This window comes from Bison bison, unplaced genomic scaffold (assembly GCF_000754665.1).
Source record: "Bison bison bison isolate TAMUID 2011002044 unplaced genomic scaffold, Bison_UMD1.0 scf7180017864533, whole genome shotgun sequence".
Taxonomy (NCBI): Eukaryota; Metazoa; Chordata; class Mammalia; order Artiodactyla; family Bovidae; genus Bison; species Bison bison.
This window is the reverse complement of record NW_011495082.1, coordinates 12,788,329-12,813,055: the sequence shown is the minus strand read 5'-3', so window position 1 is coordinate 12,813,055 and position 24,727 is coordinate 12,788,329. Positions and strand designations below refer to the sequence as shown.

Sequence of the window (24,727 nt, the reverse complement as noted above, 5' to 3'; positions counted from 1 at the left end):
GAATGTTCTAAGCATTAAGACTATTAATATAACTCTTTGATGTTAATCTGCTGTATTTTTTGGAGTTTTTTTTGCTTTTTAATTCTGTTTATAGAATATTTTTTATATGTACATGTTAATTTTGTCAATCATAATACTTTCGTTGCTCTTAAAACAGAAGCCTGTTTTACCTAAACATGGGCAAAATTTTGTTTTCAAATTCCAGATTAGTTTCAATGGAAGTGAAGGGAGGCGCAGTAGAAGTAGGAGATACTCTGGATCTGATAGTGATTCAATATCAGAAAGAAAAAGGCCAAAGAAACGTGGAAGACCACGAACTATCCCTCGGGAAAATATTAAAGGATTTAGTGATGCAGAAATTCGGCGGTAAGATGACATAAGACCATTTTTACTTCAGCTTGGTTTTAATAGGGGGTAAAATTAAAACAGAAACTCCACAAAACATAAAGTTTTAGAAGAGGCAAATATAATTGTGTGGGGATTGGGTGGTTCTGATTTTGGTTGGTATGAGTAAAAGATGAGTTTGGCATCTATGCTGTGTTATTTATTGTTACTCTATTTGGACTGCTAAATTATTTTGGTTTTATTAATGTGGTTCAGAATAGTGGTCCTTTTGAATGATGAACGTATACTTCAATACAATATTTATTAAAAATTCTCACTGTATATGACTCCCAACATTACTCTTTATGTGGGAGTAATTTAGTTCCATATTTTTCTAGTTTTTTTACAATGGGGTGATTGGTTTTTGAAAATAACCATGTTAAAAGTGTTTGATATGTCCAAATAGGAACTGAGGTAAGATTGGCCTTACAGATAAATTGTAGTTTTCTTTCAAAATATATTTATTTATATATATATACACAGCTTTATTTATGGAAGATGGGATAACAGCTTATTTTGTTTACTGTGTAATATTTTTGTGTATGAAGTTTGTGAAAGGTTGTTCATTGTTGTATTTTCAGAGTTTGTTGTTTCTTTCAAACTATTGTAACTCATTTCTTTTAAATCATAGACCTGTCTGATAAAGTTCTTCCTTATTTTTTTCTACCAGAAAACTAAATATATGTTAGATTTTATTTAGGGTACTTTTATGGCCACCTGATTTGCTGGACTTTCTGTCTTTAGTTGAAGAGACAATGCAACTTCTACTTTTCCTGGATATTTTCCCTCATCCATCAACCACTTGGGTAGCTTTGTTCCTAAGTAATACTTATTTTTCCACTGTTGGTATAATGCCATATATCTGATTTAAAACTATATTCAGTAAATTTTTATCAACACTTGAAATGTGAGGTGGTGTAATATGATTGAGAATTCTGGAGACACTTCCTCTGATAGCCTTGAACCTTTTTTGTCCTGTGAAAATAATAAAGTAATTTCTAAAATAAAATTTAGCTTCTATTGTTTTATTTATATTGGTTTCTAAATATCATCCTGGGTGTTAAAATATGTCTTATCTTTATTGATATCTAACCTCTTAACATTTTGATTCTAGCATAGCTTATTCATTTTTGTTAGTAATAGTGCCTTGAATTATTGATAATATTTACACTAACAAGTATTATTTCTGTATATCTATTTTGTAACAAATAGTGAAGCCCACATTTAAACCCGTTATTTTCTGTTAGGTTTATCAAGAGTTACAAGAAATTTGGTGGCCCTCTGGAAAGGTAAATACATTTGTCATTCTCAATAGAATTACAGAATATGTCACATGCTATCAGTTTTATTTATACTATTCTTAAATTTTCTGCAACAAGTTTTTACAAAATTAGCCTGTAAAAAGCAAATTTCAAATAGATTTTTTAAAGTATTTTAGTACTATCCTTTATTCTTTCTGGTCTCTAAAATTTTATCTACAAATGTTTTCTATAAAATACATGGATTATAAAACATTTGCAGTTTTATAATTATACTTTTCAAATGCTTTTTCTTACCTTTTCCTTACAATCTTATAAAAATAGCAGATTCATCCATAGAGAGGCTAAGTTGCTAACCTAGCCTCTGACTTCAGAGACCAGACTTATCAGTTATTCTCAATAACTGCTGTAACTACTATCTCAGGTATAGAGTGGCAGAGACTCAAATTGGATTAATTCTATTTTTCTCCCCCAAACTCCACCTTAAAATGGGATATTTTCTATTTTATTTTGAGAGGACTTGTATGAGGTTACAATGGAATACTTACATAATTATTTTAGATGAAGAAAAAAATGTTTTGAACATTTATCATTATTTATATTATCTGCTTAGTGTCTAGTAATAAAAAATTATAGAACTTTACTCTTATGTATGTTAAATGGCCTCATTTTTTCCTGCATTTACCTGAAAATTGTATTATTTTATTACAGATTAGATGCAATTGCTCGAGATGCTGAATTAGTTGATAAGTCAGAGACAGACCTCAGACGACTAGGAGAATTGGTGCATAATGGTTGCATTAAAGCTTTAAAGGACAGCTCTTCAGGAACAGAACGAACAGGTGATATTAAAATGAAAGTGATTTAAAGAAAGAGAAATGGAATTGTTGAAATCTGCTTTTATTGAATTTGGTTGATAGTATGTCTTAAGTTACCTATATATTAGTCTTAAAAGATGCTTTATAAAACAAAGTAAGGCCATTTCCGGGTAATAGAAAATGGGGAACAGAACTGTATTATTGAAGGCAATAGAAACTATCTGCCTGGTATATGTTCTTGCTGGGAGGTAACATCAGAAATTGTTAGTTCTCCTGTATTTTTAGTATATATGCAAAGTCACTTCAGTTGTGTCCGACTCCTTGCAACCCTGTGGACTGTAGCCTGCCAGGCTTCTCTGTCCATAGGATTCTCCAGGCAATACTGGAGTGGGTTGCCATGCCCTCCTCAGGGGATCTTCCTGACCCAGAAGTCAAACTCATGTCTCTTATGTCTCCTGCATTGGCAGGTGGGTTCTTTACTGTATTTTTACTATAGTATAGATGAGATATTATAAGTATACACATGTGATATTGGTTTTAACATAGTTACTTCATTATACTTTGTAATTCATCTTAGATAAGATTCAATAATGAGATGTACTGAAAAAAAAATCATACTGGAACTCTTATTTAGAATGACTGACATGTTCATCCCAGGTCGTGCAGTGGTAAAGAACCCGCCTGCCAGTGCAGGAGACTGAGGAGGTGTGCAGGTTAGATTCCTGGGTCAGAAAGATCCCCTGGAGGAGGAAACGGCAACCCACTCCAGTATTCTTGCCTGAAAAATCTCATGCACAAAGGAGCCTGGTGGGCTACAGTCCCTGGGGGCTACAGTCTAAGAGTTGGGCATGACTGATAACTGAGCACAGCACAGTACATGTGTTTGCTGTAGTATGTGAAATGCTTTTTGTGAATCCTCTTGCGCTGTATTATAAACACTAGTATGTAGTGAAAAGACTTGGAGTGAAATTTAAGGTTTGCCAGCAAGCCTCTCCCGTTAATGCAAATAAGTAATACTTAAAAATAATAGGTAAATAAATACTACTACTTTTTTATATAAGTAATAACATACATTGCTTTGTATTTTGTGGAATTATATATTTTATACTTTTTGGTATTCTTTTCCAAATATAGGTGGTAGACTTGGAAAAGTAAAGGGCCCAACATTCCGAATATCAGGTGTACAGGTGAATGCCAAGCTGGTCATCTCCCATGAAGAAGAATTAATACCGCTGCACAAATCCATTCCTTCAGATCCAGAAGAAAGAAAGCAGTGAGTTATTTTTTTCTGCTGTAAAATACTTGTTACTCAATAATTTGGACATGAGTGTATGTTAGAAGTGGTTTTTATTCCATGGCCAATTTGAATGAAATGTTTTTAAAAATAAAATAAAGCGCAGTATTTTGAAGTTCTAATGATCAAACGTGGTTTTCAAAATTTTTAATGCGGCAATTATAAACCTGACAGTGGTTGTTAACTTTAATGATAGGTATATCATCCCATGCCACACGAAGGCAGCTCATTTTGATATAGACTGGGGCAAAGAAGATGATTCCAATTTGTTAATTGGTATCTACGAATATGGATATGGAAGCTGGGAGATGATTAAAATGGATCCTGACCTCAGTCTGACACACAAGGTACTGCAATACTTGATTCTGTTGACCATTCTTGTTAAATTGAATTTTTGCTTTTAAATTATATTAGAAATAAAGTCAGCTCGGGGTCAGGAAAGTTAGCTTTGTGATCTTGGCTTCTTTGGAATTCGGTTTTCATGAAGGGATTGAATTTAAATGATGTCTATCTGCTTTACCTCTGAAATTTTGTTTCTGTTATTTTCACAGTATCAGGTTAAAAAGTAAGCCTCTCATTTAATCATTAACCATCTATATTAATCAAGAGCAGAAAAGGATTGTTTTGTGAGTGTGTGTGCGTATATATTTGAATACCAGTGTTTACGATTTTTGGTGATTTGATGCTACCACACTTGTTATGGGCTTCCCTGGTAGCTCAGCTAGTAAAGAATCCACCTGCAATTGAGGAGACTCCAGTTCAATTCCTCGGTCGGGAAGTTCCCCTAGAAGAGATAGGCTACAAACTCCAGTATTCTTGGGCTTCCTTGGTGGCTCAGATGGTAAAGAATCTGCCTGCAATACAGGAGACCCAGGTTCAATCCCTGTGTTGGGAAGATCCCCTGGAGGAGGACATGGCAACCCACTCCAGTATTCTTGCCTGGAGAATCCCCATGGACAGAGGAGCCTGGCGGGCTACAGTCCGTGGGATCACAAAGAGCTGGACACCACTGACACAACACAGCACACAGTCGTTATAATCATTTCTTTGCCTGGAATGGGAAACACTGAAAGCTTGCCCAATTCTTATAATTCATCTTTTTATATTGTACTTCATGGACAAGTGGGAACCTTCAGCTATTTGTCATTTGCTACTATGAAGCAAAATTAGTTTATATTTTCATTGCAAAAGGTTTCTCACAGTGCCATCTTCTAGATGGATGATACTTTATATTCTAGGTATTTTTGTATACTTCATAGTTAAATACACTGTTTAGAAGGAAGGAAATCTAAGAATACTATGATTTTAATGACACTGACTGCTAATACACCATTATGTATTTGAAAGAAATTTCTAACCTCATACTATGTAATCTCTTTATGAATAGAGGGATAATTTTCTTGTGTATTTAGAATTCATTTCTAGAGAAAGAAATCTTTGTGGCATAGGTATAAAAAATGTATTTTGCATTCAATGTTGTTTATTCTTTTAAGATTTGTAACTTGCCAGCACATTATATGTGTTTTTTTTTTGAGAAGGCATTTTTATTTTATTTTATTTTATTTTGAGAAGGCATTTTTAAATGATTATTATTTCTCATGTTATTTATTAAAGACAAGATGAAAAAATTAATTGCTTTTCAGATTCTTCCAGATGATCCTGATAAAAAACCACAAGCAAAACAATTACAGACACGTGCAGACTACCTCATCAAATTACTTAGTAGAGATCTTGCAAAAAAAGAAGCTCAGAGGCTTTCTGGTGCAGTAAGTTAAAATATGATGCTTAAGAGCACTTTACTTTTGGATAAGATAAACCTAGTTTACCCCATCACCCTAGATTCCTGTGGTTAACATGGGCTCATCATTGTGTTTGTCTGTAATTTAGTAGCTTTGTTTGAATACGGTAGTATTTTGCCTTAACAGCATTCATGTTGAAACTCCAGTGAGTCATGTCTTTCAGAAGAAGAATCTCTTTTTTCCTAGTATTTAGTATGGGAGCAACTTTTGGAGTGAAATGGGGTGTTTTTTGAGAGGTCAAGCCTCCATTACTGGAGACAGGGCAGTAATTGGATTTGGAGACATTGGGCAGCTTAAGGAATAGAAGTATTGAAGATCACCAAGCTTATTTATTGATTGTGTTCCACAAAAGAAGGAAAAAGGCAGTAAAAGAGAGGTGATTGGAAACTAAAGCAAAACCTTTGAAAGTTTACCTGTGACCACAGTGTCAATAACTACCTCTGTACTATTTAAAATAATTTCTAATGCTATCTCTGGTGGCATTGTTTAGCTGAAGACAATAATTTAGGATTGTGAAAAGCCTTCCTACTTCTCTCTACTCTTTTTTTTTTTTTTAAGGAATAATTACAGTTGGTTAGCATTTATTCAGATTAATTTGCATTTGATTAAGCTATATCACTTTTGTTGATAATTTCTAAGATTGGTGTACCAACAGACTAAGGATTGGGTAGGAATGTGTGTTCTTTTAGCATCATAGATTTAGTATTTAAGATTTTTTAATGGAATCTGTGGGGTTGGTGAGAATAAAAATAATTATTTTTAGGGAGGTTCAAAAAGGCGAAAAGCAAGAGCTAAGAAGAATAAAGCAATGAAGTCTATAAAAGTGAAAGAGGAAATAAAGAGTGATTCTTCTCCCTTGCCCTCAGACAAGTCTGATGAAGATGATGATAAGGTAAGAATGTGTTTTAGAAAAGCAACCTGTTATCTATAGAAAAGGGCACATGGCATGTTTTCAGTATGCTTTACATTTGAAATTTGAACTTAGGCTTAAAATTTTACTGCTAGATACTGAAGTCCTTTTTTATAGTTTGTTGTGTAGTTTCATTTATAGAATAGAATTCTGCCATCCAGTAGAATATCATCTGTCACTAAAGGGAGAGAGCGAAGGTCCTTCCTTTTCAAACATTTGCCATTTGAAGACATTGTCTCATTTTGTTATGAATTTTGAATGGGATTGGCTTATCTTAGTTTTTATTGCATGTATCATTACTAATGGGATTCTGGATTATTTCTCTCAGAATCCACATACATGCAATCAGTAGTCATGCAAAGAAAAGAAATTAGTCTTTGTCAAGATTTGGTTAGTAATACATTGGCCATACTTGCACTTTTCAGGATGAAATCACTTCTGTGAAACATCCAAACAAAAAAATTAAAACAGAAAGAGACAGTGAAGAAAAAACTGAGCCAGATGTTTGTATAAAGAAGGAACCAGAAGAAAAGAGGGAAGCAAAAGAAAAGGAAAATAAAAGAGAACTTAAAAGGGAGATAAAAGAAAAAGAGGATAAGAAAGATATAAAGGAAAAAGATTTTAAAGAGAAAAGAGAAAACAAAGTAAAAGAAGCTATACAGAAAGAAAAAGACATAAAAGAAGAAAAGGTATGCAAATCATAATATAAAATTTAGAAAGTGACACAATCAGCATATTTACATTTTAGGAGAATAAACTGCCTGTCAGCCCAGTTAATCTCAATAACTGAGTTCTTTAAAAATACATATGCATATCTAGTAGAGTAGAAAACAGGTTTAAATCCTTTTTTAGATGCCTTACCTAATAAGTAACATCATAGGATAGCTTTATTTTTGGTTTTCCCAAGTGGGGAAAAGATAGAATACATAAGACTGTTAAATGTAAATAAACTTTATACACTACAGTGAGAGTAAATTGTCTTCTGGAGGTGTTAATCACTTTTGCCTTTGTTGTTGTGTATTTGTTTTCTCCTTTCACCAGCTGAGTGAATCCAAGTCTGAAAGCAAGGAAAGATCTAAGAAATCTTCAGTGTTGGATGCTCCAGTTCACATCACCGCAAGTGGTGAACCAGTGCCCATAGCGGAAGAATCTGAAGAGCTGGATCAGAAGACATTCAGCATTGTAAGTAGTAAAGTTTCTGGTTATTTGAAAAATACCTGTAACATTTGAGTTTATATTCATCTTTTAAAACTTTAAATTTAGAGATGTATTTGAATTTGATAGTACTGCATTTCATAGTACTGGAGTTCTTTCTGTTCCTTGAACATGTCAGACAAGTTATAGGATGTTTTTACTTGCTCTTCCCTTTGCTTGAAATGGCTTACTCCTTCGTTTTCTTTAGATATCTGCTCAAACATTACCCTTGTCTGAAATCTTATATAAGGTAGAAAGCTCCCTGCCGTGTCTTACTTTTTTTTTTAAATCATAGTTGTCACCATTTTAAACACTGTGTCTTGTTTATTTGTTGGCTCTATTCTCCTACTGGAGTACAAGGTCCATAAAAGCAGGGTCTTCATTTTATTTACTGCTCTATTTTCTGGGTCTAGAACAATGTGTAGAATATAGTATGTGTTCAACCTACAAGGGGCTTCCCAGGTTTGTGCAGTGGTAAAGAATCTGCCTGCCAATGCAGGAGACACAGGAGATGCAGGTTCAGTCCCTGGGTTGGGAAGATCCCCTGCAGAAGGAAATGACAACCCACTCCAGTATTCTTAACCTGGATCCCAGGGACAGAGGAGCCTGGCTGGCTACAGTGTGCAGCATTGCAGAGTTGGATGCAACTGAGCATGCACCCAGCTGAGTCTGAGCAGCGAATATAAACTACCAAAATTGAACAAGAAATAGAAAATGTAGAGAACAAATATGAATAACGTAAAAATTAGAAAACAAATGTTTTCCCTTTTTAAAAAAGTCAGGCTTGGCTGAGTTCTAATTTTAACTATAGAATACACAATTCCCAGTGTTTCCAGTGTTATTTAAATTATGTCTGACAAAAGATGGAAAGTTTCCCAACTGATATGAAGAAATAGGTCAATAAAACAATAAAGTACTCAGAAACAGATTTTCACATATAAGGTAGACACCTGATTATAAGAAAGGCCTTCACAGCAGGGATGTGAGGATTTCTGTTTTTCAAATAAATGGTGGCATTAGGTCAACTAAATATACCGTCTGTAGTTGACCCATCCTTGCATACCCAGAAGTAACCCTACTTGCTACTCATGGATATAGTTACTATAAAATTTAAAGTTGTTTTTGCATTTATATACAATAAAATTTATATGTAGTTTGATTTTCTAGCAATATTTTTAGTCTGGTTTTGGTACAAGGTTGATAGTTTTTATTACATAAATTGGACTTTATTGAATGGTACAGTTGTCCATTATTGAATGGTATGTTGTCCTTTTACTAGCATTCTAGTGATATGTAGGCCAAGGAAAAGATTAGTTTCTATCAAACACCCTGACATCCCTGACTACCTGCAATAGGATAGCAGCAAAATTCATCATTAGCTACTTTGTTTTGTCCTAAGGAATTAGAAGAATAGACAGTTTATACTTGTAGCTATATTGAAGTTATAGCTTTGCCAGTGTATTATATAAAGTTTCTTTTACATTTTATTCTGTATTAGAGCCAATATAGAATATTTAAGTTATACTCTGAAATATTTTATCTTTTAACATTAAAACTGTTTAGAATGGTGTGCTACAGTGTAGAAAGTAACTGCTTTTGTAAAAAGTTTAAGTAAAATCCAAGGCTTTTACTTACACAAAGATTGATTTTTAAATGATAATGGAAAACCTTGCTTTCTGAATAAAGTCTGAGGGGAAAACTCTTGACATTTAAGAGCTGTGAGGTGAGGTTTAACACTCATTTCATGCTACATTTACTCATGTAAGTATCACTGGAAGAAGTAGCTCTGTGTTGAATTCATGCCTTTAATACGTAGTTCTGCTCTTCTGTTCCTATTTAAGTGTAAAGAGAGGATGAGGCCTGTCAAAGCAGCATTGAAGCAGCTTGATAGGCCTGAGAGAGGCCTTTCGGAAAGAGAACAACTGGAACATACTAGACAGTGCTTGATAAAAATCGGAGACCATATCACAGAATGTCTGAAAGAGTATACAAATCCTGAACAAATCAAGCAGTGGAGAAAGTAAGTGACGTATTTTTCAGGACGTGTTAAATTTGTAATTGTGTAACCGTCTGTTTGTCTCTTACTTGTGTTTAGGGCTTCCCTGATAGCTCAGCTGGTAAGGAATCCGCCTGCAATGCAGGAGACCCTGGTTCGATTCCTGGGTCAGGAAGATCTGCTAGAGAAGGGATAGGCTACCCACTTCAGTATTCTTGGGCTTCCCTTGTGACTCAGCTGGTTAAGAATCCTCCTGTAATGTGGGAGGCCTGGGTTCGATCCCTGGGTCGGGAAGACACCCTGGAGAAGGGCAAGGCTACCCACTCCAGTATTTTGGACTGGAGAATTCCAAGGAGTTGGACATGACTGAGCAGCTTCACTTCATTGTTTGTCTCTTGCATTTCAGTTTCTTTTTCACCTCCTGAAGTTTAGGTCACAGAATGTTTACAGAGGGAGGCTGGATGTTTTCATTTTTTTCCTTTAAAACGTTTTATAAATAAGTGATTCCTTAATTATGCATAATGAAAAACCACAGGTGGCATCTCTGCCTTTAAATAAATAGTGAAAAGTGTTTTGTTAAAATTCAGATTGCATTTTATTCTTAAAAATTTCCCCAATTTACCAAATTATTCTCAGTAATATCCTCAAATGTTGGTATGCCAATTTGTTACATAAATTTAGCAGTTCATCTTCTCAGTATGACTGTAAAGCCTTGTAAAAATAAATGTCCTCAAGCAGTGTAAAATGCAGACTCTATTTTCCCCTTCATTTTAGAAGTAGCAGCAACACATTTGATCTTAAAATCATAAATCTGAACTATGATATGATGTGATAAGTGATACTATAATGTGATAAGTGGTATTAATCACTTAATGATTACCAAATCCAGGTCACTGTTAAGCCAGACTACTAGACAGGCTAGGAAAACAATAAAATGAGCACAAACTAGTTATTGACAACTGTTTATTAACCTACTGATTTCTTTGCTACATGCAGTGCAGCTGCATATCAAAACAAAACATTTTCATGACACATTTCTGCAGGAGGCATTATGATTTCACTAAATTAAAAAGAAAACTATCCTTATCCCCTTCTTAAACTCAACCAGGACTCATTTTAGAAAGAGGAGATAGGAAGTTGATAATGATCACAAGGCTTTTGTAAACAAGTGAAGCTGAGCTTATGTCTAAAGAAACTGAAGCCTTGCGTGGACGTAGTAGAGTCTAAAGCCATGTGCCTGTAATGACGTGGAGTGGTCACTGTGGTTGGATCACAAGACATGCATAGTTAGTTGCAACTTGCCTAATTTTTGACTTTATGACCTTGAACAGTTACCACTATGTATGAGCCCCCAGTATTATCGCCTGTAAAATGCTAAGACTGCATATTTTTCAGTTACTGAAGAATAATTAAAGATTTTTATGAAGAGTGTGTCTGTATTAGTCACTCAGTCATGTTTGACTGTTTGCGACCCCATGGACTGAGTCCTTCCAGGCTCCTCTGCCCATGGAATTCTTCAGTCAAGAATACTGCAGTGGGTAGCCTATCCCTTCCCACGGGTCTTCCCGACCCAGGTATCGAACCCAGGTCTTCTGCATTTCAGGCAGATTCTTTACCACATGAGCTACCAGGGAAGCCCTTTTATGAGGAATGAGAGGCAGTCATTCTCAAGTACTGTATTCATAGTGTCTAGTTTAATATTTTATTTATGATTGGAGTATATATACTAGAGCTTACTGCTTTCCTAAATACCATAAAAGAGATTATTCCATTTTTCTCAAACTCTTAGCTACTCATACAGTGACCTCTAAAGTACAGAACTACAGGATAGGAATACAGTAGGAGTTCGACTATATATACCAGGATTAAGTGAGAATATAGTCACATTCTCTGTCTTTTCATATTTAAGAGCCAAAGTTAAATTTTCTGTGTCATTGACTCCTGAACATATTGATATCTTGATTGTTGTTTGAGATAAAATTAGAAAATAAAAGAAATGCAGTGAGTTATCTTTAAAACTGAATTTAATTAAAGGATTAATATTAAAATTATTTCCTGCCTTTAGTGTAACAGGAGCTTAGTTTCTCTCTGAAAATAACTTGTGTACTATGTACCAGTTTTTAAACCTTCATGTAATTAGAGTTTAGATTTTTAAGTTTATGAAGAAGGCAGAGTATCGATTTTACTGGCTTTTTAGATTAGAAATGAACAGCATCTTGTTGAAATTACATGTTGACTAATACAAGTAGTTACTACCGGTTTAGTTACTAGGAAAGGGGGAGGAAAAAACCTCTAAAAGAAGAGAGACCAAATAGCCAAGAGACTTTTGTGTTCGCCCTTAACTTCCAAGGCTTTATTCCTCTTTCTACACAGCTGGGCAACTTAAGTTTTGTTTTCCCTCCCACTCTCATCTACCTTGATTTCATATTCCTTGGTACTTATTCATGCTGCCACTGCCTCTGATTATTACCAGATTCCCTTAAATGGTAAAGGAGAACAGAAAGACCCTAACTGAGAAATATTTCAAAAGCAAATTAGTTTTTACTCTGCTATCTTGGAGAAAAATTGAGGGAAAATGTAGAAGCAAGGAAAAGAGTCCCTTGTATTAAAGGGAACTTCTCATCACCTGACCCTGCCCCCACTCCACCCCACAGAACACAGCTACAGTTACTGATTCTACAAAAGGAAGAACTATCAAGACCTTACCTGCAATTGTAAAGATAGAGACTTGATCCATGATTATACTTTAAGCAAATTTTCATAGTAACCATAATTTTATAACCTGCTTTATTTCTTACGGATGTTTATGTACAAATACTTTGGCTTGTGTATAAACATGAATAGTTGATGAGGAAATACAACACTAGTTTTTTATTTAAAAATCACTTGTAATCTAGTGATAAGCATAATAATGCATATTTGTGTTTCACTTGTACTTTCCTATGCTTCATTCTAAGATCCCTTTAAAAATGCTCTGTTCAGGAAGTCTTGACAGTTATTAGTTCCACTTTACAGAAGAAAAAAAAATGGACTCAGGTAAACCACCTTGAAGGGCTAGGACCTGGGGTATGGCAGAGGAGGCGTGCAGCGCGAGCTTTAACAAGGCACTCACTCTTGCACTAGCTCCAGATCTGGAGTTTTGCCCAAGATCACACAGTTTAGCAGGTGATTATAATTAGGACCAGAATCTAATTTCAACTAGATTTTTTTCTACAGAAAAGATACTTTTAAAGAGAAATTACTAACAAAAACACAGTTTACTAATTCCCTATCTCTTTACTCTTTTCACTCTAGAATGGCAATAGTTGATAAATTCATTTAAGGGCTAGTTGAATTTTCTCAGCTGCTATGGATTTCATTTCAAGGTTGTCCCTGTGGTGGACAGGGAAGCCTGGTGTGCTGCAGTCTATGGGGTTGAAAAGACTCAGACACTACTGAGCGACCAAACTGAACTGAACTGAAGTTTGCTTATAAATTTTATTTCAAGGTTAATGTCATACCTATAGTGAACATTTCAATATCTTCTGATGACCATTTCCCTAACATAGTATTCTTAAAAACTTAAAGACATGCTGATACTCGTGGGGAGGGGGAACATAAAGACATGCTGATTCTTTTTAGCCTTTTGTTGTAATAAACAACAAAATGAAAACTAGAATGTGCTCATTATCTTTAATGAATAACTCAAGTACTTTATACATTAATAGAACCCAATAACAGTCACAATTTTAATTTCATTTATTTTTAAACAAGACAAAACTTGCATTTTACTTTATTAAAGTATAGTTGACTTAGTTTCAGGTATACAACATCATGATTCGATAGTTTTCTAGATTAGGTACCATACAGTTTTATACTATTGACTCTGTTCCTTGTGCTGTATGTTACATCCCAGTGACGTATTCATTTTGTAACTGGTAGTTTGTACTCTCAATGCCCTTCACCTGTCTCACTCATGCACTTGTGCACGTGCCCTCTGGCAGCCACAGTTTGTTCTCTGTGAGTCTGTTTCTGTTGTATGTTCTACCCAACTGGAGTCCGTCCATGTTGTCCTAAATGGCAAGGTTGTATTCCTTTTATGTCTGTGTAATACTTCTGTGTGTGTGTGTGTGTGTGCGTGCGTGCGTGCGTGCGCACGTGCAAGAGAGAGAATTCTACTTCTTTATTCATCCATCTATGGATGGACACTTAGGTTGCTTCTTTGTCTTGGCTTTTGTAAAATAATGCCATAGTGAACTTTGGGGTGCATATATCTTTCTGAATTAGTGTTTTCATTTCCTTCAAAGAAGTACAGAGGAGTGGAATTGTTGGATCATATGGTAGTTCTATTTTTAATTTTTTGAGGAACCTACATGCTGTTTTCCATAGTGACCATACCAATTTATATTCCCAGCAACAGTGCATGAGGGCCCCATTTCCTCCACATCCTGGCCAACACTTGTTTTTCCTTTTTTACAATAGCTGTTAGGTATGAAGTAATACATCTCGTTTTGGCTCTGATTTGCATTTCCCTGATGATTAGTGATATTGAGCATCTTTTCATGTACTGTCAGCCATCTGTATGTCTTCTTTAGAAAAATACTCAGGTTCTCCACCCATTTTTTTATCAGTTGCTTTTTTATATATTTTAATTTCAAAATAAGCTGTTTTAGTTTAATGTCAAACAATGGATAAAAATAGGATTTGGCTAACTAGTATATAAATTACAAAGATTTTAATATATTTAGTATTGAAGTTGTTGAATGGTTTGATTTTCCCAACCGCTATCTGATATCTTTCATGACTTGATATTAGCTATTTTTTCTTTCTTTCATTTCATTGATAATTGATTACAGAGAATAGTACTGTCTAAAGAATGTTCAAATAAAAAAGCTGAGTAATATTGACTCTACTTAATGAAGTGTTTAGGGGGAGATACACTGATACCTATACTTTTTCTTTGAAATGCAAACAAAAATTAGAGCAATTGAGAGGGATGGCTATATGGAATGATATGTGATGAAGCAGGCACAGTAAAATGCTAATAAGAGAATCTAGGTGTTAAGTATATGGGTGATCATTGTAAAGTTCTTTTGTATCTTTGGATGTATGAAAATTTTCATGTTGAAAAATTAACAAAATAGTTATGCATGTGTATTATGAAAATGTTCCATTAATTTAAATTAGCCTGCTAATATTAGTCTTGATAACTTGATAAGCCTTGTTAATATGCTGCATATTTTACTTAAGTAGCCAAAATTTACAGGCTATATGAAGTATTACTAGAGAAACAAATTTTGAGAATATTACACATATATATGCACATTAAATATAAGGGTTTGAGTGACTGCTCTTTAAATTGCAATACATTTTTGTAGTTTTTGTAAAATTATAGACCCAAATATTGATGAAGAATAGGTATCATCTTATACTGCAGTTAAGCAAACAGCTGTTCCAAACTAAATTAAAAAAGAAACGAAAGCACTTGAGAAAGCCACATCTGACTTAACAACACTGCTAAGAATTCTTTTAGAAATCACCAGTTATCCATCTCTGTATGCACATATGCTGGGATAATTTTGTAGTTATTGCATGACACAGATTTCTGATTTCCAGAATTTATTAACATTTAGCAATTTAGTAGTTTACAAGCAAGCAGCTCTTCACACATATCTGTGTTCAAAATCAAAAGGCTGCGAATGTTTGATCTTAGTGGAAAAAGAATTAGAAATCTTGTCCTTTGGCCTTACCGTCACTTAGTCTCATTACCCCATTTGTTTATTTTAAAAATTCTCTGCTACATCTGACTGTGCCTAACTGAAGGATGGTGCAGGTTAGGTACTTTACACAGTTAGCTCATTGAAGACTTCCTGACAGTGTATGTTTTGTAGTCCTGGGCAATTGATGCTTGGTAGTTGAGAGAAACACGTCTTGGCTATTAAGAAATACCCAAATTAAGTGCTGTATAATTTTATTTCTCCCATAAAAAGGAATGAGAAAAGTTATTTTCTAGCTAAGGATTTTTGCTTTTTTAGACTTTCTTCTGTACTATTGCTGAGAGATGACTTTCTTTGGGGAAGTCATTATTCACACAGGGTTTTATTATTTTTTAAAAAATCACATAAATGTGGACTTGTGCCTCAGTGGTAAAGAATACACCTGCCAGTGCAGGAAACATGAGTTCAATCCCTGATCCAGGAAGATCCAACATGGCCTTGGCGCAACTAAGCCTGTGTGCCACAGCTATTGAGCCCATGCTCTAGAGCCCGAGAACCGCATCTGCGCCGAGCCCGTGTGCCACAACTGCTGAAGCCTGCACACCTAGGGCCCGTGGCTCTGTAACAAGAACCCACTGCAGTGGGAAGCGCACCTGTCACAACTAAAGACTAGCCCCCATTCACCGTAACTAGAGAATAGCCCACGTAGCAATGAAGACCCAGCACAGCCAAAAAAAAAAAAATCACTTAAAATCTGTTGCTTGAACTCAGTAAAGATACTGATGTTAGGTAGTCCACTAAACCTCCATCGTTGGCTCTTTAGTAATTTCTTTACTCTGTTTATGTACGCAAGATTCAAAATCTTTAACATACCTACTGGAAAGCTAGAGGGTCAAGAAAAATTGTAAATATATGAAATTATTACTTTTATAGTGATGGCAGACAGACTTCAATTCACATGTCACTGATTTGTAGTGGCTCTGAAGAAGCTCTGTTGAGACGAATCCAAAGACTGCATCTGAATTTGTGAAGGAATACCATGGTCAATTACTAATCCTAATCCCAGCATTGGGATGGGAAGAGAGGCATAAACATGGAATACTGTCCTGGGCTTACAGTGTCTGATCATGTTACTCTTATGACCATTACATCACAATTATAAAATGACAGAAGCCTTTTAATGCATTATTCAGGACTTCTCTTTCACAAGCTTAATCCATGTTTTCTGATGATATTTTACTTGAACTACTAACATAGTTTATTCCTTTTATATCTAATCTGAAACATAATATGAATCCCTTCCTAATTTGTAAGTTTAATTCTCTTTAGTTTCAAATCTTCAAATCCGAAGACTATAAAATGAAGGAATTTGGAAGAGAAGTAAAAGTTAACACTGTCTAGTTTTATTGGGAATCTTATCCACTTACGAAGGTTTTTTTGTTGGTTTCTTTTTTTTTAATGCTAGAAATAATATCCTGAGACTTTTTTCCAGAGAGGGCTAAGATGTGTGTGTTTCTGTGTATACTAAAGGGATTTCATTAAAAACTAAGTATTTTCAATCAGACTAATTTGCCTTTTATTCTTCTAGAAACCTGTGGATTTTTGTATCTAAGTTTACTGAGTTCGATGCAAGAAAATTACATAAATTATATAAGCATGCTATTAAAAAACGGCAGGAATCCCAGGTAAGTAAATGCATCATTTTTCTTTATGTAATTAAAACAGATATTCTTCCTTATACAAGAATTCAGCTAATAAATGTAGAAGGAATAAGGGAAATAGAAAATCTCTATTAAAGTATTAATACCACAGTAAAAATTGCTGCAGGTGAGAGCTTCCAAGGAAAGCTAAAAATTAGTGGGCAAGAAAACAAGACACTAGCATAGTCTGAAAGTATCTCCTCCAAGATCTTTACTGATTACAAAGAGAAAAATCATAGCTTTGTAGAGGAGAAACCTGCCTTAGCTGCCTTAAACAAGCAGTTAAGATTAATGTCACCAGTCATAAGACATAGTGACACCATGAACCCCCTGTGTTGTGTACTGAAAAAGGTACATCACTTTGTGGAATTCTTGGCAAAAAGGAATCTCATGAGTCAAATCATGAGAAAATATCCCATAAACCTCAGTTGAGAAATACTCTGTAACTGTCTAGTACTCATCAAGTGTCAAGGTCTTAGAAGACAAGAAAACTGTCCCAGATTGGAGGAAACAAAGAGGACCTGAGTCCCAGATTGGGTTCTGGAGAAAAAGAACCTTAGTGGAAAAATGTGAAATCTGAATAAAGTCTGTAGTTCAGTTAAGAGTATTGTACTAAAGTATAAATTTTTTAGGTTTGATTATTATACTGTGGTTATATAAGAAACATTAAAATTAGGAGAAACTGGTAAAAAGCATATGGGAACTCTCAGTACTATTTCTGCAGCTTTTCTCTAAGTCTAAAGTTATTTTGTTTTTGTTTTTGTTTTTTTAAAAAAGTCATAGGACCCATAGTTTCTGCTTTTAAAAAATATCTGTTAATGTTACATTTATAGATTCTAATAGAGGAGACCTTCTTTTAGCATCAGGATTTTCTTTTTCATGTTTTACAATGTTGTTTGACGCCACTTAAAAGATTCTTACATATATGTATTTATTTTAGCAGAATAATGACCAGAACAGCAGCTTGAATACGCAAGTGATTAGAAATCCAGGTAAGTCAGTCTTGTTAATTGTTTTGGAAAGTCAGTTTAAAAACTGGTCTTTTTTTTTTTGCTGGGAGGGTGAGGTGTTTTTGATGATATATGCCCATGTTAAATTTAGTATCTTAATAATCCTTTTTAGCTTATTAACTTTTCATAAGTCACTATTACCAGTTTCTAAAAAATATAGAATTGTTGAACATATTTCAAAAAAATTATTTGGAGTATTAACAGATTAGTTAATATTAATAGATTAATTATATTAATCTAATTAATTGAGTGATTAATTGCTCTGTGCAAGAGTCATAAAAGTATAGTCTGAGAAGGAAATGGACCTTAAATTTTTTGTTGTGATTCTTCACATTTCAGATTAAAGTAAACCTATTCATAAGCCTTAGTATGACTTTTTATAAACTATTTTCTAAATGCTTTAACTGCTTGTATTTGGGAACTGGACAGTCAAGAATCCGCCTGCATTACAGGAGACTCAGGTTCAGTCCCTGTGTTGGGACGATCCCCCTGGAGAAGGGAATGGCTACCCACTCCAGTATTCTGGCCTGGAGAATCCAATGGACAGAGGAGCCTGGTTGGCTGCAGTCCATGGGGTCTCAAAGAGTCGGACAGGAGTGAGTGACTAACACTTTGACTTTCTCACTTTCGTTGGTTGGAGCTGAAACAGGAGTTCTTATAATCTAGCAATTAAATTATTTTGTTTACCATGTATTTTTTTAAGTCATTAACAGAGGTTGGACACTTTTATCTTAACAGATGTAGAAAGATTAAAAGAGAATACAAATCATGATGACAGCAGCAGGGACAGTTATTCGTCTGATAGACACTTATCTCAATATCATGATCATCATAAAGACCGACATCAGGGAGATTCGTACAAGAAAAGTGACTCTAGGAAGAGACCTTATTCTTCTTTTAGTAATGGTAAAGATCATCGTGATTGGGATCACTACAAGCAAGACAGCAGGTAAACTTGACAATTTTAAAATTTTGCATATTGATGTCTTTATTTGTTGTGTTTGACTTTATTGACCAATTCAGTTTTCAGGTAATCAAAACACGTCTCATGTAAAACAAAGGTTAAATAAGAAAAAATAAATCTCTCTATAAAAATGGGTTTTTAATTATAAATTTAAGGTCAGAGTATACAATAAGAAAATATTTAGTGTAGGGAGTTCTATAATTAGTCATGGGATTCATTGTTGGTTTGGCGAATATGGGCTAAAATACCTTTCAAAATATAGTGAGGTAAAATAAAAGATTGATGGACTGTGGCTGAAGTGCGATGGTGAATTCTACATTCCATTGCATTAAAAAAACCTAATTTTTGTTTGAATAATTAATTTATGTAAAAACAACTCATTGAGGTTAAATTTAATCAAAGCAATCTGAAGATGGTCCTGAAATCACGAAGTTTTCTCCACATATTGTTTTTTTAAAGTCTGAGTAGTAAACAACTGGAATATAATAACAGAATACATTTTACTCCTGTTGATAAGGGGATATTTTCATTTAATAAACCAAATAAAAATACCGAAAAGAGTAAAAGATCAGAAATTAAGAAATTAATAGGTTTGTTTGTATTTTAGTTGTGCTCACTAAAATTTCTTCTGAGACGCACAGCCACATTATAAACTTAGAAAAGCACACAGTGAGAAAGAAAAGCCATATTTGTAGTGGTATATGTTTATAATTTCACAGACTTGCATAACAGTTTATATTGCTTATAATAAGGACCTTTTGTGAATAAAAAAACATTAAATTATATTTGATGTATTTTATTTGAAAAGGCTAACATCTTAGAAATTACTTTTCATTAAACTCCCATAAATTTTTAGCAGACTGCCACATGCTTATGTGTGGAGTAAATTTCACAATGATTTGTATATCAGGTCTTCCTATATAAATAATCAGATTAAGGAAGCTTTCAATAGGCATCACCAACCAATAAAAGTTCTCTTTTATAGGTATATTTCATAGACTGTTTTAGAGGTTTTTATTTATTTTTCCTGCTGCAGACTCAAAAGGCTTTGATTTCAAGGGTATTTTAGATGGATATAGTTGTCTTAATTCTAATTAATTAGTTCCAATAAAGATGCATTAAATACAAATGATGCACAGAAGAAAAAGTAGCAACCAATCTTAAATGGCCATGTGAAGTTAGATGCCATCTGAAGTGCTTTGTATGGTTTCACTTTAGTTTTTTGAATGGAATAGTTTTTCCAAAGACATGCAGAGATAATTTTTCAGTGATTTTTAATGAACTCACGAAATTTTATGATGAAACACTGAATTTGTATAGAATTAGAAATATGCATTATTTTTGTTTTATTTTTAATAAGATTTATTTGGAAACATTAATTAGCATTGCTAATTTAAAATTCCTGATTTCTCTTTTATTAGATATTACAGTGATAGAGAGAAACACAGAAAACTGGATGATCACAGGAGTAGAGACCACAGATCAAATCTGGAAGGAAGTTTAAAAGACAGAACTCATTCTGATCATCGTTCTCATTCAGATCATCGGTTACATTCAGACCATCGATCAAGTTCTGAATATACACACCATAAATCTTCCAGGGATTATAGATATCACTCAGATTGGCAGATGGACCATAGAGCTTCCAGTAGTGGTCCCAGATCTCCACTAGACCAGAGGTCTCCTTATGGCTCCAGATCTCCATTTGAACACTCAATTGAACACAAAAGTACACCTGAGCATACCTGGAGTAGTCGGAAAACATAACGAAAACTGATACTGTCTTTCTGGACTTTTCTTTTAGCCATATATCATAAACCAACACAGTAATTGCCTTACATGACTTGAAAGATATAAACAGATCTTCTGTCAGTAGCAGTATTGTTACTTCTTTCCAGGATGCAAGGTCTATTATCCCAACAGAAGAGAAAATATTTTTATATTTAAGGATTATGCTGCACTGTACTACAAATATTGTAGTACTATTTTTTTTCTTTTTTAAAGAAATGGAAAATGTTTACTATTACAGGGACCTCAACACTGCCCTTCCATGTAGGCTGGATAAAACTGTTTTTAAGTCAGTGATTTTAGACTGACGTCCATTTAAATTATGTTTGTATATGAACTTTACTCTTACCTGTGATCATGTTTCAGGAAGGAATGAAAGAGAGTTCTTTTCTTAATAAAGAAAACACGCTCAAGGACTTTATTCACTTTCCAAAGCTACTTGTTTACATTGTACACTGCGACCACCTTGCCGCTTTTCATCACAAGCTTGAATATTTAAATTCTGTACTTATATCTGTAAAATAGCCAGGAATTTCCTGTTTGTGATCTATTATTATGCCTTTTTACACACACACAAACAATGGCTGTAAATTATTGTAAATGAATTAAATGAGCTTTCCTTACTTCCTTCCCCTTCTCAGGCTTTTTTTGACTGTTCCTTTCCCTACCAACTCAGGCCTTCTTATTGTTTAAATATATATATATATATATATATCAGTGTAATAACACTTTTTAATGATTTATCTCGATGGAATCATTGTTTAGAATGTAAAAAAATGGGGAAAGGGGCCACTTAATTCCATTATAGTCCTTTTTATATTGACTATTTTATTAGATACATGTTATTTCTTTCCTTTTCCCTTTTTTAGTCAATATTGTGTAACAGAATGGTGAGATGATCTGTAAAATCTAAACTGCATGCTCTGGAAACATTTTTTTCAGATGCATTTGGTTTAAAAGGGTAGGTCTCTGAACACTTCCAGAATCCAAAAGGCCAAAAGTTATTGTAAATCCATTTGTTTTCCTTTCATGTGGGCAATAATGTCAAATGTGCTATGCAGCCAGGTAACATTTTAGATAAACTTGATTGACTTTTAATAAAAACTGTTACAATGCACACTGATTGTATATAAAAACCTTATATATGACAAATTAAATTTAAGAAAAAGGATATGTGGGCTCCTGTAATTTTCTGCTGCATTCTTATTCCCTCAAGCACCTAACTTCTTTTTTTTTTAATACTAACATTTAGTTTCCAGAAAAGAGTATTTTGGTAAGCAGTTGAACATTGTTAATTTGTGGCACTACAATTAAATCTATTTTGAAGAATATATGAATATATGAAGTAAAATTTAGATAATAGAAATCTTTGCTGGACTCGATTTTCTGCAGATATTATTTTAGAATGCCTTATATTTATTTACAGATTTTTTTTTATTTTGTTATATTCAGTGGGAATTTTTAAATCTTGTGGCATACACTCTTGGATGTGTGCTGTGATATAACACATTTGAACCTTAACTCTGACAAATATAAGTATATTGATATATTCCTATAATATTCTTAAATGTGTCTGTAGATTAGCTGTGGGAGTGATGTACAGATATTTGTCTATAGATATATTTTTAATATTTTCCTTTTATCCAGTTAGGTCTAAAATTTACACTATGTGTACTAAACAGAGCTTCTATATCCCCCCAACCCTTTTTTAACAGCAGTGATTCCTGTTTAGATAGTTATCTTGAATGTCATTTCCTGGTATGTCAGATAACTTGTGGAATAACTCAATTTTTATAAAAGTGATAAAACAATTTAATGCTGGTATATGTTTTTGTAAGTTATTTTTTCCACTATTAGTATAAATGATTACTTTATTCCACAATATAACATTTAATAAAAAATTTGTAATGCTTATTAAAGTCATATTAATACAGCTAACAGATCAGGGTTGACATTTTCCATTCATCACTCTGTAGCTGGGACATTCGCATTATATCCTATTGTGAAAATTTCATAACTCAATACTACATTTTTGAGACAAATGAAATGGACTCTTAGCTTTCTTAACAGTGCTATGTTGAGTATTTCAGGCAACTAATCAGCTGAGTTGAATGAAAAATCTACAACTGTATGTAACATTTATTAGTTGATGGCAAATATGTTCATTATTTGTAAGAATGAACAATTACGTAGAAAAGGAACAAGCCATACATTTTAAAAGACAAAATGGAGAAAAACATCAGTACATACGTATGACAGGAAACATTCTCTATAAAAATATGCCTAATTTTTGTCTTTTTACATGCTCATTCTGATTTGCCATTTTTATTCATTTGTGTTTAATTTTTTAAGAATGAGGTTATGCATAGTACTGTACTAATTAACCCTCCACCTTAAAAATATACAATAAATGATTCTTATTAAAAGCAATGGTCTGCGTATAAAGAAAATATTCTTTGTTTAGGGTATCTTAGAAAATAATTTTCAGACTGGAAAGCTGTGAAAAACGAGTGTGAATGATTCGTTTGTTAATTTCAGAGTGAGTGGGTTAATAAAATGAGAACCTTTGAAGTTGCATAAAATGTAGACTACACATGTAATTTCTCTTGAGCTCTGTCTTTGAGGTTAACTAATGGAAGGTTTGTGTAGATTATATGTTGGTTTACCCAGATTTCATTTCCTTGAGCTTTATCCAGAATATACACAAAAGGTAGATGGCATAATACTATCTGCACCACATACTGCTGCTGACTAGAAAATGATCACTGGACTATCAATAACTTTGAGTGTTTTTAAGGTGGGATTTGAAAAAACAAGTTTTTTAAATTTATTTATTTTAATTGGAGGTTAATTACTTTACAATATTGTATTGGTTTTGCCATACATAAACATGAATCCGCCACTGGTGTACACATGTTCCCCATCCTGAACCCACCTCCCTCCCTGTACCATCCCTCTGGGTCAAACAACTAATCTTATATACGATTTTTTTCCCTAGACTTTCCCAGCTTCATCTGAAACAGTATGAATTGGTAAATGTGACTGTACTGTTAAAAGTTTCTGCACTGATATATTTAAGCATGTTAACATAGATACTTCTATTAAACATTATTTATATTCAAGGCTCGATTTAAAAATGCAAACTGTTACATATTATTGTGGCACTTTATGCAAGGCTGATGGATGGAACACATTTAAAAGGGAGCAACTAGGTAATAGTGCACCAACAAAATATCTTGAGAAAATGGTAAAACTTCTGTGTTAAAATTCTTAAGGCGTTTACTTTTAGACATTTAAAATAAAGTTCAATTAAAATTCTATTTTATCCTGGAAAAGACTACGTTGATAGTGATTTTGCAGAATGCTTTATGCTAATTTTTTACTTATTTTAGCACCTACCTAATAGGTTGATTTTATTACAGATAATCTTTGGATTCCTTATAAAGAAAGACCTAGATTTAAGAAATAGTACTTATGTTAAATAATGAAAGATGAGATTACTTGGTAAAGTAGAATTTAAAAAATAGTTTCAGATTGTTTTCAAGTCCCTATACAAGGTCTCCACGGGGGCTTCATGTGCCAGATTTTCTATTGTAAAAGGCCATTAGCCACCCTGTCCTTCAGTTAAAAAAAAATTTACCCAACCTTTACTTGAAATGGAATTGGTAAGTCAAACTCCCAAATGAATGAAATGTTTAATTTTAGTTTCATGTTCTCTACATTTGAGTTTTGATCTAAATATTAAATTGAAGTATAAACAGTCTCAAGGAATTCCCTAGCTTATAATGATCCTATTAAATGATCATTGCCTGCATTGATGACATACATATTAACACTTCACATGCAGAAATGTGCATTGCCTTGTAGTTTCATACTGTAGGCTGCTGTTAGATTTCCAGTTTGTAGAATGAACTG

The 24,727-nt window shown here is 33.7% G+C and overlaps 1 protein-coding gene across 2 annotated transcripts in view; it reads left to right on the top strand.

The window, feature by feature from the left end:
- The window catches only part of CHD1 (chromodomain helicase DNA binding protein 1), a 74,819-nt gene extending 51,577 nt beyond the window's left edge, over window positions 1-23,242 (top strand). Inside the window, exons 24-37 of one of the 2 annotated variants that reach the window (XM_010831965.1) lie at window positions 206-366; window positions 1,632-1,673; window positions 2,355-2,485; window positions 3,596-3,734; window positions 3,952-4,102; window positions 5,399-5,521; window positions 6,318-6,446; window positions 6,890-7,153; window positions 7,506-7,646; window positions 9,500-9,678; window positions 16,939-17,035; window positions 17,994-18,042; window positions 18,799-19,009; window positions 20,446-23,242. In XM_010831965.1, coding sequence (XP_010830267.1) covers window positions 206-366; window positions 1,632-1,673; window positions 2,355-2,485; window positions 3,596-3,734; window positions 3,952-4,102; window positions 5,399-5,521; window positions 6,318-6,446; window positions 6,890-7,153; window positions 7,506-7,646; window positions 9,500-9,678; window positions 16,939-17,035; window positions 17,994-18,042; window positions 18,799-19,009; window positions 20,446-20,791 — 2,163 coding nt within the window. In that variant the 3' untranslated portion in view covers window positions 20,792-23,242. Of the gene's footprint in view, window positions 1-205; window positions 367-1,631; window positions 1,674-2,354; window positions 2,486-3,595; window positions 3,735-3,951; window positions 4,103-5,398; window positions 5,522-6,317; window positions 6,447-6,889; window positions 7,154-7,505; window positions 7,647-9,499; window positions 9,679-16,938; window positions 17,036-17,990; window positions 18,043-18,798; window positions 19,010-20,445 lie in introns of both variants that reach the window. The other variant, XM_010831964.1, reaches the window with a different exon arrangement.
- Window positions 23,243-24,727: the final 1,485 nt, after the last annotated feature.